Source organism: Pleurodeles waltl, chromosome 7 (genome assembly GCF_031143425.1).
Source record: "Pleurodeles waltl isolate 20211129_DDA chromosome 7, aPleWal1.hap1.20221129, whole genome shotgun sequence".
Classification (NCBI taxonomy): domain Eukaryota; kingdom Metazoa; phylum Chordata; class Amphibia; order Caudata; family Salamandridae; genus Pleurodeles; species Pleurodeles waltl.
In genome coordinates this window covers 1,131,428,511-1,131,446,202 of record NC_090446.1, presented here as the reverse complement: position 1 = coordinate 1,131,446,202, position 17,692 = coordinate 1,131,428,511, and the positions used below count along the sequence as shown (strand labels likewise).

At 48.7% G+C, this 17,692-nt stretch overlaps 1 protein-coding gene across 3 annotated transcripts in view; it reads right to left on the bottom strand.

Moving 5' to 3' along the window:
* Window positions 1-17,692, bottom strand: part of LLGL2 (LLGL scribble cell polarity complex component 2) — a 624,825-nt gene that overhangs the window by 28,807 nt on the left and 578,326 nt on the right. For 2 of the 3 annotated variants that reach the window (XM_069200158.1, XM_069200159.1), the window contains exon 25: window positions 16,164-16,225. In XM_069200158.1, the coding sequence (XP_069056259.1) occupies window positions 16,164-16,225 (62 nt within the window). Of the gene's footprint in view, window positions 1-16,159; window positions 16,226-17,692 lie in introns of all 3 variants that reach the window. The other variant, XM_069200160.1, reaches the window with a different exon arrangement.

Below are 17,692 nucleotides of genomic sequence, written 5' to 3'. Positions count from 1 at the left end.
GCATTTTGGACAGAAGCGGAATGGGGTCCGTTCCATCAGCCTTGAATTCACACGTGGCCGGGCCGACCAGGCCCCGACGGGGGATCGAAAAAACCCCGAAGGGCCACCGGAACTCTTCTAAATTCGGTGTCGATCTGTTGTAACTAACCCGATACCGAACGCAAACAATACCGACGTTTTTTTCCCGAGATTCTAACTAACTTTCCGACCCGAAACACAGAGCGAAAAGGAACACGTCCGAACCCGATGGCGGAAAAAAAACAATCTAAGATGGAGTCGACGCCCATGCGCAATGGAGTCGAAATGGGAGGAGTCCCTCGGTCTCGTGACTCGAAAAGACTTCTTCGAAGAAAAACAACTTGTAACACTCCAAGCCCAACACCAGATGGCGGGATGTGCACAGCATGTGTATCTGCAGCTACACATGCCATTGAACATATATATATGTATATATATATACACACACACATATGTACAAGTGAAAGTTGAACCTAAACGGCTACAGGCTCGCGGGGAGGGTACATGTGAATCTGCAGCGGAACATGCCACGAACAGATGTACACAGGGTAAGTGACATTTTCCGTTCGATGGCATGTGTAGCTGCAGATACACATGCTATGCATAGACAACAAAGCAGTTTTACCTCCCATAAAAGCGGTGGTTAGCCTGTAGGAGTGAAAGGTCTTTGAAATAATGTTCTTAGTACAGCTTGACCTACTGTGGCTTGCAGTTTTGCTAACACATCTACACAGTAATGCTTGGTAAATGTATGTGGTGTTGACCAAATAGCTGCTTTCCAAATTTCGGCCATTGGTATATTTCCTAAGTAAGCCATTGTAGCCCCTTTTTTCCGTGTGGAATGTACTTTAGGTGTAACTAAGAGCTGCCTTTTAGCTTTAAGGTAACATGGTTGGATGCATTTTACTATCCATCTTGCTAAACCTTGTTTTGAAATAGGGTTACCAGTATGTGGTTTTTGGAATGCCACAAATAACTGTTTCGTTTTCCTAAATGATTTTGTTCTATCTATGTAATACATTAAGGCTCTTAATATCTAATGTATGCAGGGCTCTTTCTGCTACAGAGTCTGGCTGTGGGAAAAAGACTGGTAGCTCCACTGTTTTATTGATATGAAACGGTGATATAACTTTTGGGAGAAGTTTAGGGTTAGTTCGAAGTACAATTTTATGTTTGTGTACTTTTATGAACGGTTCTTGAATTGTGAAAGCTTGGATTTCAATAACTCTTCTTAATGAAGTAATTGCGACTAGGAAGGCAACTTTCCGTGTTAGGTATTGAATCTGACATGAGTGCATAGGTTCAAATCGTGGACCCATAAGTCGTGTGAGCACTACATTTAGACTCCACGAAGGCACTGGAGGCGTTCTAGGTGGAATGATGCGTTTTAATCCTTCCATGAAGGCTTTGATAACAGGAACTCTAAATAATGAGCTGTGAATCAATCAATCAATCATAATATTTATAAAGCGCGCTACGTACTCGTTAGGGTTTCAAGGTGCTGGGGGGGGGGGGGGGGGGGGTACTGCTATTGGTTGAAGAGCCAGGTCTTGAGGAGTCTCCTGAAGGTGAGAAGGTCCTGGGTTTGGCGCAGGGGGGTTGGGAGGGAGTTCCAGGTCTTGGCGGCGAGGTAGGAGAAGGATCTGCCGCCGGAAGTCTTGCGTTGGAAGCGGGGAACGATGGCGAGGGAGAGGTTGGCAGAGCGGAGTTGGCGGGAGGGGACGTAAAAGTTAAGTCTGTTGTTCAGGTAGGCGGGTCCGGCGTTGTGGAGTGCCTTGTGAGCGTGGGTTAGTAGCTTAAAGTTGATCCTCTTGTCCACGGGGAGCCAGTGGAGGTCCTTCAGGTGGTGGGTGATGTGGCATCGGCGGGGTACGTCGAGGACCAGTCGGGCGGAGGCGTTTTGGATGCGTTGGAGTCGTTGGATGGATTTTGCTGGGATGCCTGTGTAGAGTGCGTTGCCGTAGTCAAGTCTGCTACTGACGAGGGCCTGGGTCGCCGTTTTTCTGGTTTCCGTTGGGATCCACTTGTAGATTCTACGGAGCATGCAGAGGGTGTTGTAGCAGGAGGAGGATACTGCGTTGACCTGTTTGGACATGGTGAGGGCGGAGTCGAGGACGAAGCCGAGGTTGCGTGCGTGGTTGGCTGGTGTTGGGGGGGGGTCCCAGCGCGGTGGGCCACCAGGAGTCGTCCCAGGCCGAGGGGGTGCGTCTGAGGATGAGGACCTCCGTCTTGTCGGAGTTCAATTTCAGGCGGCCATTTCTCATCCATTCGGCAATGGATTTCATTCCCTCATGGAGGTTGGCTTTGGCGGTATGTGGGTCTTTAGTGAGGGAGAAGATGAGCTGGGTGTCGTCGGCGTAGGAGAGAATGATGAGATTGTGCTGACGGGCCAGTTGTGCGAGGGGTACCATGTAGACGTTGAACAGAGTCAGGCTTAGCGAGGAGCCTTGGGGGACGCCGCAGATGAGGTTTGTGGCTTCGGAGCGGAAGGGTGAGAGTCGGACTCTCTGGGTTCTGCCGGTGAGGAATGAGGAGATCCAGTTGAGGGCTTTTTCTTGTATTCCGGCTTCGTGGAGGCGTGCTAGTAGGGTGCGGTGGCAGACCGTGTCGAAGGCAGCGGAAAGGTCCAGGAGGATGAGTGCAGATGTTTCGCCGTTGTCCATTTGTAGTCTGATGTCGTCTGTGGCGGCGAGGAGAGCAGTCTCGGTGCTGTGGTTGCGTCTGAAGCCGGACTGGGAGAGGTCCAGGATGGAGTTGTCCTCGAGGTAGTGGGTGAGCTGGGCGTTGACGATCTTCTCAATGACCTTCGCCAGGAAGGGGAGGAGGGAGATCGGGCGGAAGTTTTTGAGGTCGTTGGGGTCAGCCTTGGGTTTCTTGAGGAGGGCGTTGATATCGGCGTGCTTCCAGCTGTCCGGGAAAGTCGTGGTTTCGAAGGATAGGTTGATGATCTTTCGAAGTTGGGGGGCGATGGTGGAGTCGGCTTTGTTGTAGATGTGGTGTGGGCAAGGGTCTGAAGGGGATCCTGAGTGGATGGAGTTCATGGTCTTGCGAGTTTCGGTGTCGTCTACGTGGGTCCAGGTGGTGAGGCGGTAGGCGTAGGAGGAGTTGTCGGGGGTGGGGTCTGGCGGAGGTGTGGTGTTAAGGCTGTTGTGGATGACGGCGATCTTCTGATAGAAGAATGTGGACAGTGCGTCGCAGAGTTCCTGGGATGGTAGGACGTTGTTGACATTGGCGCTGGGGTTGGAGAGCTCCTTCACGATGCAGAAGAACTCCTTGCTGTCGTGTGCGTTGTTGTTTAGGCGTTCTGTGAAGTGGGAACATTTGGCGAGTCGGATTAGTTGGTGGTGCTTGCGGGTGGCTTCCTTGTGGGTTGTCAGGCTGTCAGGTGTGCGTTCGAGAAGCCATTTCTTCTTTAGTTTCTGGCAGGTGCGTTTGGAGGTGATGAGTTAGTCTGTGAACCAGGCTGCTTTTTTCTTTTCTTGGTTGACGGTGGGCCTCTTGAGTGGTGCGAGGGTCTTTGCACAGTCGAGGATCCACTATTGAAGGTTGCTGGCGGCAGTGTCCGGGTCGGTAGGGTCGGTAGGTGGGTTCTCGGCGAGGGTGCTGGTTAGTTGGTCTTCGGTGACTTTGCTCCAGCGGCGGTGAGGAGGTAGTGGGGTGCGGTGATGCTCGGTGTGTTTCTTGAATGTGAAGTGGACGCAGTGGTGGTCTGTCCAGTGGAGTTCGGTGGTGTGGCTGAAGGTGACGTGGATGCTTGCGGAGAAGACCGGATCGAGCGTGTGGCCGGCGATGTGGGTGGGTGTGTTGACCAGTTGTCTGAGTCCGAGGTTGGAGAGGTTGTCGGTCAGTGATGCGGTGTTGTCGTCGTTGTTCTCCAGGTGGAAATTGAGGTCTCCAAGGAGGATGTAGTCCGTAGAGGCGAGGGCGTGGGTGCCCGTGTCACTGAAGGGGGCTCGTGGTCCTGGTGGACGGTAGAGGAGAGTTCCTCTGAGGGTGGTGTTGGAGTCCGTGTGGATCCGGAAGTGAAGGTGTCCAGCTGTCTTGAGGGTGTCATCCGTGTGGGGGTGGATTTGTGGACGATGGCTATTCCTCCTCCGATTCCGTTGGTGCGATCTCTTCTGGTGATCTTGTAGCCGTCAGGGATGGCTATGGCGATGTCAGGGGCCGAGGAGTCGTTCCATCAAGTTTCGGTCAGGAAGGCTACGTCTGGGGCGGTGGTGTCGAGCAGGTCCCAGAGCTCAATGGCTTGCTTTCGTGCGGAGCGTGTGTTGAGGAGAATGCAGTGGAGGTAGTTGGTGTTGGTTGTTGCAGGCTTCCTTGTTCTGTTGCAGGTGCGGCAGGAGAAGGGTCCTTTGGTGTGGCCTGGAAGCAGGCTGTGGAGGAGCCGGGGTTGAGGGCGAGAAGTTCACTGGCCGAGTAGCGATGTCTGGTGGTGCAGGGGGCGTGCAGACCAGGGGGGGTGGCGCTGGGCGCGGTCCAGGCGCGGACGGGTGCAGACGGGCTTGCCTCTGGTGCGCCTCCGGCGCGCCCGCTGCGCGGAAGCGCAGCGCCAGCCATTAAGAAGGGAGGGGGAGGGAGGAGCAGCTGGGAGGCGGGAGTCGGGAGGGAGCGGCGAATGGGGGCGCGAGGTTGGCGTGGCAGCAGGGAGGCAGCAGCAGGGGAAAACGGCAAGGGAGGTGCTCCCAAGGGGAGAAAAAAGCGGAAAAAGGCACAAATGTGAAAAACAAGCACAAGGCAGAGAAAGGCAATCACAAAATACGGAATACAATCACAAATACGGTAAACGGCACAAGCACAAGCGGAGTACAGCGGCCAGGAAAAAGGCACAAATGGGGGCAAGAGCGCAAGGAGGCAGGCGCAGAAAAACAAAATGCACTTACAATACGGTAAACGGCACGATGCACAAGCAGAATAGAGCAATCAGAAAAGGGGCACAAAAGGGGGCAGGAGCGCAAGGCGGCAAGGTGCAGAAAAACAGAAAACACTCCCAGATACGGCGAAAGCGGCACAGTGCACACAGGTCTAGCGATGCTTACCAGAAGCCCACTAGACACCAGGGATGAGGCGCAGGAGGATGCCTGCGGGTGGAGGAGGGCCTCGAACACGCTAGCAACAGCGTGAGCGGGGGTCAGGGACACAAGACAGCAAGGTGGTGCTGTGGACGTGGGGGGCGAGCTCTAGACCAAAAACAGGTCAGAGGTCGCTCACCCTCGACGGGCAGCGCCAGCCATTAAGAAGGGAGGGAGGAGCAGCTGGGAGGCGGGAAGGAGCAGCGAATGGGGGCGGGGCCGCAGGGAGGCAGCGGCAAGGGGGAGCGCCCAAGGGGCGAAAAAAGCGGAAAAAGGCACAAATGTGAAAAACAAGCACAAGGCAGAGAAAGGCAATCACAAAATACGGAATACAATCACAAATACGGTAAACGGCACAAGCACAAGCGGAGTACAGCGGTCAGGAAAAAGGCACAAATGGGGGCAAGAGCGCAAGGAGGCAGGCGCAGAAAAACAAAAAAAATGCACTTATAATACGGTAAACGGCACGATGCACAAGCAGAATACAGCAAAAAAAAGGGGCACAAATGGGGGCAGGAGCGCAAGGCGGCAAGGCGCAGAAAACCAGAAAACACTCACAGATACGGCGAAAGCGGCACAGTGCACACGGGTCTAGCGACGCTTACCAGAAGCCCACTAGACACCAGGGATGAGGCGCAGGAGGATGCCTGCGGGTGGAGGAGGGCCTCGAACACGCTAGCAACAGCGTGGGCGGGGGTCAGGGACACGAGACAGCAAGGTGGTGCTGCGGACGTGGGGGGCGAGCTCTAGACCAAAAACAGGTCAGAGGTCGCTCTGTATTTTGCAAGTACGCAGAGATTGCAGTGAGATGTATTTTTATGGATGAAAAAGCTAAGTTTGCTTTTTGCAAATGAAGCAAATAATATACAATGACTTGTATTGATGCTGAAAGAGGGGTAATTTGTTTGGATTGACAGTAATACACAAATCTTTTTCCTTTGTTGGCATAGCACTGCCTAGTAGTGGGTTTTCTTACTTGTTTAATTACTTCCATACATTCAGTTGGTAGTTGTAGATACCCAAATTATATGACTTCAGGAGCCAAATTGCTAGATTGAGTATGTTGGGTTTTGTTTGCCTGATCTGTTGTTTGTTTCGTGTTAACAGATCTGGTCTGTTTGGGAGTTTGATATGTGGTACTACTGACAGGTCTAATAGTGTCGTGTACCAGGGTTGGCGTGCCCACGTTGGCACTATGAGTATGAGTTTTAGTTTGTTTTGACGTAGTTTGTTGACTAGAAATGGAATGAGCGGGAGAGGGGGAAAAGCATAAGCAAATATCCCTGACCAGTTCATCCATAGAGCATTGCCCTTGGATAGGGGAAGTGGGTATCTGGATTCGAAGTCTTGGCATTTTGCGTTTTCGCTGGTGGCGAATAGATCTAGGTCTGGTGTTCCCCAATGGTGAAAGTTTAGTTGACGCACTTGAGGGTGAATCTCCCACTTGTGTGTTTGTTGATTACCTCGGCTAAGAACATCTGCCAATTGGTTGTGTATCCCTGGAATGTATTGTGCTACCAGGTGAATCTTGTTGTGGATTGCCCATTGCCAAATTATTTGGGCTAGGAGGGAGAGTTGGGATGAATGGGTGCCTCCTTGTTTGTTTAGGTAATACATTGTTGTCATGTTGTCTTGTTTTGATAAGGATGTTCTTGTGAGTAAGAAGAGACTGAAAAGCTTTGAGTGCTAGGAATACAGCTAGCAATTCTAAGTGATTTATGTGTAACTGTTTGTGTTTGCCGTCCCATTGTCCCTGAATGTTGTGATTGTTGAGGTGCGCCCCCCAGCCAATCATTGATGCATCTGTTGTAAGTATGGTCTGAGGCACGGGGTCTTGAAATGGCCGCCCTTTGTTTAGGTTTGTGGAATTCCACCACTGAAGTGATATGCATGTTTGGCGGTCTATCAACACTAGATCGTGAAGTTGACCCTGTGCATGTGACCATTGCTGTGCGAGGCACTGTTGTAAAGGCCGCATGTTTAGTCTTGCATGTGGGACAATGGCGATACAGGATGCCATTGTGCCCAACAGTTTCATGACAAATTTGACAATGTGCTGGCTGTATTTGTGGCAATATATAATGAAATGCTTGTATTTTTTGTGGACTTGGGCTTGCAAGCGCTGCTTGCGTATTTAGTGTGGCTCCTAAATACTGTTGAATTTGCCCAGGTTGTAGGCGTGATTTTTAGTTGTTTATGGAGAACCCTAGGCTGTGTAGGGTTTGTATTACATAATGCGTATGGTTTTGACAATGTGTTGACTGTTGGATTTTATTAGCCAATCGTCGATATATGGGAAGACATGAATGTGTTGCCTTCTTAGGTAGGCTGCAACTACCACCAGGCATTTTGTGAATGCTCTGGGAGCTGTTGTTATTCCAAAGGGTAACACTTTGAACTGATGATGCTTTCCTTGAATCACAAACCTGAGATATTTTCTGTGCGCTGGATGGATTGGTATGTGAAAATACGCATCTTTGAGGTCTAATGTTGCCATGAAATTGTGCTGTTGAAGTAGTGGGACAACATCCTGTAGTGCTACCATGTGAAAATGTTCTGATAGGATGTAAAGATTGAGGGTTCTGAGATCTAATATTGGCCTTAAGGTTCGGTCTTTTTTGGGAATGAGGAAATACAGTGAGTAAACTCCTGTTCCTAGTTGATTTTGTGGCACTGGCTCTATTGCTTGTTTGAGTAATAGAGATTTTACTTCCTCTTGCAACAGGGCGATATATTGTGTGGAGAGGTTGTGTGGTTTTGGTAGAATATTTGGTGGAGTCTGTGCCAATTCTATGCAATAGCCATTGCGGATTATTTATAATACCCAGTTGTCTGTGGTGATGGGTAGCCAATTGTTGTGGAACCTTTGCAGTCTTCCCCCCACAGGTGAGGTGTGAATTGGGAAGGGATGGATCAAGTCACTGCTTTGGCTGTTGTGAGGCTTGTTTTGTTGACTGATAGTTTCCCCTCCCTCTGGGGTACTGGCCTCTGTAAGCGCTTTTGAATCCACCTCTTTGATATTGAGGTTGGTAGGCTGACTGTTTGTGAGGTGGATGCCTCAGGTGTTTGGGTTCTAAATCCACCTCTGTATTGGGTCTTACGAAAGGATCCCCTGTATTGTGTTGTATACAAAGCACCCATGGCTTTAGATGTGTCCGAATCTTTTTTCATTTTTAGGGTCGGGCCTGCGTTGCATGCGCTCGCGCATGCGTATCGCAGCGAGACTCTTTTGTATTTAGAAAAGGGCTCGGAGCCCTGTCAACTTCACGTCAGTGTTTTTTATTGGTTCGTGGGCTTCCCTAATAAAATCTGCTTGCTTTCATTAGTCGAAGGCACCCATATGTCATGCCTTTTCCGGTGGCAAGCCCTCCTCGAGCGCAGCGACCAAGTACTGAAAACATGCGAGGCTCGCTGTTTCCCATCGGACTCGTGGACTTTTTTTTCTCTAATTTACGAGTGCGATCTCGCTTGGCAGAAGTCGAGCGCTTTACATACTTGATTTCACTTTTTCGGGTTATGTACATAAATGCACTTTTGCCCGATAGGTGAAAAGTCGGGTTAAGAGTTTACAACGCGATCAGCTCTAACATGGGCAAACGTGAGACCTGTTGCATTGCAAATGCTTGTTTCAATAGCCGCGTCTACCTCCGGGCCAAAAAGCTATTTTTGTTTAAACAGCATATTGAGGACAGCCTGCTGTATTTCAGGCTTAAATCCTGAAGACCTAAGTCATGTGTGTCTTATAGTGACAGCAGTGTTGATTGTCCTAGCTGCTGTGTCTGTAGAGTCTAGGGCTATCCTGATCTGATTGTTTGTGACAGCTTGCCCTTCCTCAACTATTTGTTGCGCCCCTTTCTGTTGTTTTTTGGGGAGATGTTGTACTATGTCTTTCATCTCATCTGTAGGAAGTTGGCTCTGTATGTACTATTTCAAAGTAAGAAATAGCATGCACAGAGTCCAAGGGTTCCCCTTAGAGGTAAGATAGTGGCAAAAAGAGATAATTCTAATGCTCTATTTTGTGGTAGTGTGGTCGAGCAGTAGGCTTATCAGAGGGTAGTGTTAAGCATTTATTGTACACACACAGGCAATAAATGAGGAACACACACTCAAAGACAATTCCAGGCCAATAGGTTTTTATATAGAAAAATATATTTTCTTAGTTTATTTTAAGAACCACAGGTTCAAGATTTACAAACAATACTTGTGTCTGTGCTGGGTGATGGGTCCCCAGGGTGGCATAAGATATGCTGCAGCCCTTAGAGACCTTCCCTGGCATCAGGGCCCTTGGTACCAGGGGTACCAGTTACAAGGGACTTACCTGGATGCCAGGGTGTGCCAATTGTAGAAACAAAAGTACAGGTTAGGGAAAGAACACTGGTGCTGGGGCCTGGTTAGCAGGCCTCAGCACACTTTCAAATCATAACTTGGCATCAGCAAAGGCAAAAAGTCAGGGGGTAACCATGCCAAGGAGGCATTTCCTTACATCATCCCAGTGGGCTGCATCATATCTAGCCAACAATGCCTGGGAGTTGGCTATCCTCCACTGGTTGGCTGCCTGAGATGCCACCCTTTTGCCCGCAACATCAAACTTTCTGCTCTCCTTTTCTAGTGGGGGTGCATCCCCTGATGACTGCAAGTTTGCTATTTTTCTGTGTGCGCTTACCATTACAGAGTCCAGAGGCAATTGTTGGTGATAAAGGCAGGATCAGGGGGAGGTGGCTTATACTTCTTCCCCAAGCTAGGAGTAATTATTCTAGTCTTAACTGGCTCCTTGAATATTTGGTCTGCATGCTCTAACATGCCTGGGAGCATGTGAAGCGACTGATAGGTAGTATGTGTAGAGGAGAGTGTATTAAAAAGGAAGTCATCCTCTAACGGCTCAGTGTGCATGGTGACATTGTGATAGGATGCCGCCCTAGCTATGACCTGAGTGTAACATGTAACATCCTCTGGTGGTGATGGCTTAGAGGGATAGCAGTCTGGGTTGTTATCTGGAATGCGATCTGGATCATAAACATCCCATGGACCCACAGTGTCGTGCTGTGAATCAAATGAATGTACAGGAGACTGTACAGGTGTGGGACTATTAGGGGGAGAGATAAGCAAATGAGGAGAGTGAGGAGGAGACTGAGGAGGAGAAAACTGAGGAGGTGGAGGTTTCTCTTTGGTTTTTGACACTTTAGCTGGTGGCTGAGCAGTGTCCAATTCTTCTTGAAAGGCTAATTTCCTCTTAGGCTTTAGAAGAGGTGCTGTTATAATTCTGCCAGTGTCCTTGTGGATGTGAATCCTGGCTTGCCTTTTATCTATTGCCTCCATTTGTGAGTGTTACTCAGTTATTTTATGGCTTTCGACTCGAAGGATCAATGCTTGGTGGACTCGGAGACAGAGCCTTGGCTCGAGTCCGAAGGCTTGGATGGCATGGCCTTTTTCGGTGCCGAGGTTGTGGGTTGGTCACCGAAGGTCTTTTTACGGGTCGAGCCATGGCCTTCCGGCAGTGGCGTTCCCAAGGCCTTATTGTAAAGAAATGGCTCCCTGTTGCAGTTACCCCCCACTTTTTGCCTGATACTGATGCTGACTTGACTGAGAAGTGTGCTGGGACCCTGCTAACCAGGCCCCAGCACCAGTGTTCTTTCACCTAAAATGTACCATTGTCTCCACAATTGGCACAACCCTGGCACCCAGGTAAGTCCCTTGTAACTGGTACCCCTGGTACCAAGGGCCCTGATGCCAGGGAAGGTCTCTAAGGGCTGCAGCATGTCTTATGCCACCCTAGGGACCCCTCACTCAGCACAGACACACTGCTTGCCAGCTTATGTGTACTGGTGGGGAGAAAATGACTAAGTCGACATGACACTCCCCTCAGGGTGCCATGCCAACCTCACACTGCCCATGGCATAGATAAGTCACCCTTCTAGCAGGCCTTACAGCCCTAATGCAGGGTACACTATACCATAGGCGAGGGCATAGGTGCATGAGCACTATCCCCCTACAGTGTCTAAGCAAAACCTTAGACATTGTAAGTGCAGGGTAGCCATAAGAGTATATGGGCTGGGAGTCTGCCAAAAACGAACTCCACAGCTCCATAATGGCTACACTGAATACTGGGAAGTTTAGTATCAAACTTCTCAGAATAATAAACCCACACTGATGCCAGTGTTGGATTTATTAAAAAATGCACACAGAGGGCATCTTAGAGATGCCCCCTGTATTTTACCCAATTGTTCAGTGCAGGACTGACTGGTCTCTGCCAGCCTGCTGCTGAGAGACGAGTTTCTGACCCCATGCGGTGAGAGCCTTTGTGCTCTCTGAGGACAGAAACAAAGCCTGCTCTGGGTGGAGGTGCTTCACACCTCCCCCCTGCAGGAACTGTAACACCTAGCAGTGAGCTTCAAAGGCTCAAGCTTCGTGTTACAATGCCCCAGGGCACTCCAGCTAGTGGAGATGCCCACCTCCTGGACCCAGCCCCCACTTTTGGCGGCAAGTCCAGGAGAGATAATGAGAAAAACAAGGAGGAGTCACTGGCCAGTCAGGACACCCTCTAAGGTGTCCTGAGCTGAGGTGACTCTGACTTTTAGAAATCCTCCATCTTGTAGAAGGAGGATTCCCCCAATAGGGATAGGAATGTGACCCCCTCCCCTTGGGAGGAGGCACAAAGAGGGTGTTACCCACACTCAGGGCTAGTAGCCATTGGCTACTAACCCCCCAGACCTAAACACGCCCTTAAATTTAGTATTTAAGGGCTCCCCTGAACCTAAGAATTTAGATTCCTGCAACTACAAGAAGAAGAGGACTGCTGAGCTGAAAGACCCCTGCAGAAGAAGAAAAGAAGACACCAACTGCTTTGGCCCCAGTCCTACCGGCCTGTCTCCTGCCTTCTAAAGAACCCTGCTCCAGCGACGTTTTCCCCAGGACCAGCGACCTCTGAATCCTCAGAGGACTGCCCTGCTTCAAGAGAAACAAGAAACTCCTGAGGACAGCGGCCCTGTTCCAAAAAGACTGCAACTTTGTTTCAGAGGAGCAGATTTAAAGACCCCTGCAATCCCCGCAAGAAGCATGAGACTTGCAACACTGCACCCGGCGACCCAGACTCGACTGGTGGAGAAACACCACCTCAGGGAGGACCCTCCGGCGACTCCAAGACCGTGAGTAACCAAAGTTGTCCCCCCTGAGCCCCCACAGCGACGCCTGCAGAGGGAATCCCGAGGCTCCCCCTGACCGCGACTGCCTGACTCTAAAATCCCGACGGCTGGAAAAGACCCTGCACCCGCAGCCCCCAGCACCTGAAGGATCGGAACTTCAGTGCAGGAGTGACCCCCAGGAGGCCCTCTCCCTTGCCCAGGTGGTGGCTACCCTGAGGAGCCCCCCCCCCCTTGCCTGCCTGCACCGCTGAAGAGACCCCTTGGTCTCCCATTGATTTATATTGCGAACCCAACGCTTATTTGCACACTGCACCCAGCCGCCCCAGTGCCGCTGAGGGTGTACTTTTTGTGTGAGCTTGTGTCCCCCCCCGGTGCCCCACAAAACCCCCCTGGTCTGCCCCCCGAAGACGCGGGTACTTACCTGCTGGCAGACTGGAACCGGGGCACCCCCTTCTCTCCATTGAAGCCTATGCGTTTTGGGCACCACTTTGAACTCTGCACCTGACTGGCCCTGAGCTGCTGGTGTGGTGACTTTGGGGTTGCTCTGAACCCCCAACGGTGGGCTACCTTGGACCCCAATCTTAAACCCGTAGGTGGTTTACTTACCTGCAAGAACTAACAATACTTTACCTCCCCCAGGAACTGTGAAAATTGCACTAAGTGTCCACTTTTAAAACAGCTTATTGTGTTTTATGAAAAAAGTATATATGCTACTGTGATTATTCAAAGTTCCTAAAGTACGTACCTGCAATACCTTTCAAATGAGATATTACATGTAGAATTTGTACCTGTGGTTCTTAAAATAAACTAAGAAAATATATTTTTCTATAACAAAACCTATTGGCCTGGAATTGTCTCTGAGTGTGTGTTCCTCATTTATTGCCTGTGTGTATGTACAACAAATGCTTAACACTACTCTTTTGATAAGCCTACTGCTCGACCACACTACCACAAAATAGAGCATTAGTATTATCTCTTTTTGCCACTATCTTACCTCTAAGGGGAACCCTTGGACTCTGTGCATACTATTCCTTACTTTGAAATAGTGCATACAGAGCCAACTTCCTACACTTATGTTTGGGCTTGGCCGGGACAGAGGCAGGCGTACTCACGTGCTGTCCTGCCGTGACCAGTCTGTCCTCCTCGGACTCCTGCTCGGAGTCGGATCCTCGAAAGGAGACAGCGTGTGCATGATCTCCTCCTCTTCGACGTCCAGTGCTTTTGGATGCCATCTCGAGTCTCCGTGCTCTTCTGTCTCAGAGCGTTTTCTTTGAACGGAAGGATCTGCAGGCCTCGCAATTTTCTTACCGATGGTCTGGGGAAAGACAGAAGTTACAGACGAGATGATGGTCTGTGTAGGGAAATTTTGCGTGGCACTAAGGACAAAAGCGGAATGGGGTCCTGTCCATGAGGCTTCCACGCGGTCGGCCTGACCATGCCCGAGTTGAGCACGGGCCCAGCAAAGGGCAAGTAAAGATGTTTGACCCGACGGTACTGAAGAGTCGATAGAAGATGGTACGCGATCAAAACAATACCGATGAGAATTAGAGAGTTTTAAAAGTTTTTCAACTCGAACTATCGGAGCGAAAAGAAACACGCCCGAACCCGATGGCGGAAAGAAAACAATCTAACATGGAGTCGATGCCCACGCGCAATGGAGCCGAAGAGGAGTCACTCGATCCTGTGACTCGAAAACACTTCTTCGAAGAAAAATAACTTGTAACACTCAGCCCAACACTAGATGGCAGACTATGCATAGCATCTGTATCTGCAGCTACACATGCCATCGAACATACAGGGAGTGCAGAATTATTAGGCAAATTAGTATTTTGACCACATCATCCTCTTTATGCATGTTGTCTTACTCCAAGCTGTATAGGCTCGAAAGCCTACTACCAATTAAGCATATTAGGTGATGTGCATCTCTGTAATGAGAAGGGGTGTGGTCTAATGACATCAACACCCTATATCAGGTGTGCATAATTATTAGGCAACTTCCTTTCCTTTGGCAAAATGGGTCAAAAGAAGGACTTGACAGGCTCAGAAAAGTCAAAAATAGTGAGATATCTTGCAGAGGGATGCAGCACTCTTAAAATTGCAAAGCTTCTGAAGCGTGATCATCGAACAATCAAGCGTTTCATTCAAAATAGTCAACAGGGTCGCAAGAAGCGTGTGGAAAAACCAAGGCGCAAAATAACTGCCCATGAACTGAGAAAAGTCAAGCGTGCAGCTGCCACGATGCCACTTGCCACCAGTTTGGCCATATTTCAGAGCTGCAACATCACTGGAGTGCCCAAAAGCACAAGGTGTGCAATACTCAGAGACATGGCCAAGGTAAGAAAGGCTGAAAGACGACCACCACTGAACAAGACACACAAGCAGAAACGTCAAGACTGGGCCAAGAAATATCTCAAGACTGATTTTTCTAAGGTTTTATGGACTGATGAAATGAGAGTGAGTCTTGATGGGCCAGATGGATGGGCCCGTGGCTGGATTGGTAAAGGGCAGAGAGCTCCAGTCCGACTCAGACGCCAGCAAGGTGGAGGTGGAGTACTGGTTTGGGCTGGTATCATCAAAGATGAGCTTGTGGGGCCTTTTCGGGTTGAGGATGGAGTCAAGCTCAACTCCCAGTCCTACTGCCAGTTCCTGGAAGACACCTTCTTCAAGCAGTGGTACAGGAAGAAGTCTGCATCCTTCAAGAAAAACATGATTTTCATGCAGGACAATGCTCCATCACACGCGTCCAAGTACTCCACAGCGTGGCTGGCAAGAAAGGGTATAAAAGAAGGAAATCTAATGACATGGCCTCCTTGTTCACCTGATCTGAACCCCATTGAGAACCTGTGGTCCATCATCAAATGTGAGATTTACAAGGAGGGAAAACAGTACACCTCTCTGAACAGTGTCTGGGAGGCTGTGGTTGCTGCTGCACGCAATGTTGATGGTGAACAGATCAAAACACTGACAGAATCCATGGATGGCAGGCTTTTGAGTGTCCTTGCAAAGAAAGGTGGCTATATTGGTCACTGATTTGTTTTTGTTTTGTTTTTGAATGTCAGAAATGTATATTTGTGAATGTTGAGATGTTATATTGGTTTCACTGGTAATAATAAATAAGTGAAATGGGTATATATTTTTTTTTGTTAAGTTGCCTAATAATTATGCACAGTGATAGTCACCTGCACACACAGATATCCCCCTAACATAGCTAAAACTAAAAACAAACTAAAAACTACTTCCAAAAATATTCAGCTTTGATATTAATGAGTTTTTTGGGTTCATTGAGAACATGGTTGTTGTTCAATAATAAAATTAATCCTCAAAAATACAACTTGCCTAATAATTCTGCACTCCCTGTATATACATATATATATAATATACATATATATATATATATATAAATAAATACATTTTATATATTTTTTGACATATTCCATGAGGACAAGGCTGCTTGACAGCCGAAACACGTGAGTTGGTCATATTACTGGTGAATAAACAAGGCATTCACTGACATCCTGAGTGAGCATGTATTTTGAACATTTGTGTATTATATATAAAATATATTTTGCACCAAGACTAATTAAGTGATTTAGGGGAATTACGGAAACAAATGCATGGGCCTGTCATTTCTTCTGTAAAATGCTGATTTTTAAAACAGATTTTAAAGTGTCAAATTGATCACAAAACATACCTCAGTGACCTCCACACAATAAGGAAGGCTATACGCCTGACTCAGCTCTCTACCACAGTAACATGTGCCTATAAGAAACCTCACTTTTCTTCCTCATCCACCTATGCTCTCACCCACAGCAAATTCACATTATGTGCCAATGTGTACCGATCTCTGTGCCTCCTACTCCATTATCCACATTTAGCCTTGGTTCTCTGCTACACCAGAGACTACCCTCCACCACCCCGTACCCCATTCTTTACCAACCAGCTCCATTACTGAGTCGACTCCCTGCTAAGATCCTCCTGGAGTTTCGTTCTCCAAAGCTCCTGGAAAAGAAAAGGGAAGCTCTGTCACAGAATGGAAATGGACATTTCAATAAAATAGAATGTTAAACGATGAAATAAAAAAATAAAAATAATCAATCACAGAACATTCAGAGGAAGCTCTGTCACAGAATGGAAACAGACATTTCAATAAAATAGAATGTTAAACGATTAAATAAAAAAATAAAAAATCATCAATCACAGAACATCGCAGAACAAGAAAAAAATCGATTACAGAAAAAAAGCAAACCAAAAGGAAAGACTTTGACTATTCACCATAGTAAGTGCTGTACCATGGAATGTCCAGGCACTGGACACTACAAAGGTAGGTACATCCTAAAAAGTGATAGTTCCAAATGCCTCCAGGATCACCGAACCTCTCTCACCAAAGTGATAGTCATAGACGGCTCCAACGACTCACGCTGAGCTGGTCGACGCACGCGGATCCGAACGACGGGGTCCGACGGCGTCCGAGGGCGCGCGCGCAGGGTACTGCTCAGAAAAAACTCCGGATTCGAAGCTGACGCCAGGGAATTCTAAGGTAAGGAAGCTGCAGCTAGAAGTCTCTATCAGATACCAGGGATTTTGTTTACTTTGTGTAAACAAATAAGAGGAGCAGCCTATAATAATTAGGCCAAACAGCCTATAATAATTAGGCCAAACAGCCTATAATAATTAGGCCAAACTGCCCAAGAGGGGGCAGAAGCCACTAGACACCAGGGATTTTTTTTTTTACATTGGCATAAGGGGAGGGACCCCTTCGGCAAGGGTCGCTCCTCCAAGGGGGGGGGGGGGGGAGGGGGTCATTTTTTCTCCACCCAGGTGCAGATCGGCCTATATTAATTAGGCTGAACTACCCCCAGGGGGGACAGAAGCCATTAGACACCAGGGATGTTTTTTTGGTTTAAATTGATAAGGGGAGCAACCCATTTAGGCAAGGGTCGCTCCCCAGGGGGTAATTCTTTTGTTAGGCCATATGGACCTATATTCATTAGGCCAATCTGCCCCGAAGAGGGGCAGAAACCACCAGGCACCAGGGATTTATTTTTCTTTTTACAGATGGGGAGTGTCCCCTTAGGCAAGGGTCGCTCCCCTGGGGACCAAATTTATTTTAGGCCATTTCTTCCCCCACTTGGGGGCAGATCGGCCTATTTTTCTTATGGCAATCTGCCCCGAAGGGGGGCAGAAACCACTAGACACCAGGGATTTTTTTTTGCGCCAATTTCACACAAGGGGAGCAACCCCTTAGGAAAGGGTCACTCCACTGGTGGGGGGAGGGCGGAATTTATTTTAGGCCATTTCGCAGATCAGCCTATTTTTGTAAGTCCCATCTGCCCCGCCCCCCCATCCCCCCAAGGAGGGCAGAAAGCCCACCAGAGACCAGGGAAGAATTGTTTTAAAAAACAAAAAAAAAACAACAAAAAAAAGAGGGTGGGGGTATGGCCATACCCCCCACCCCAAATAAATGGG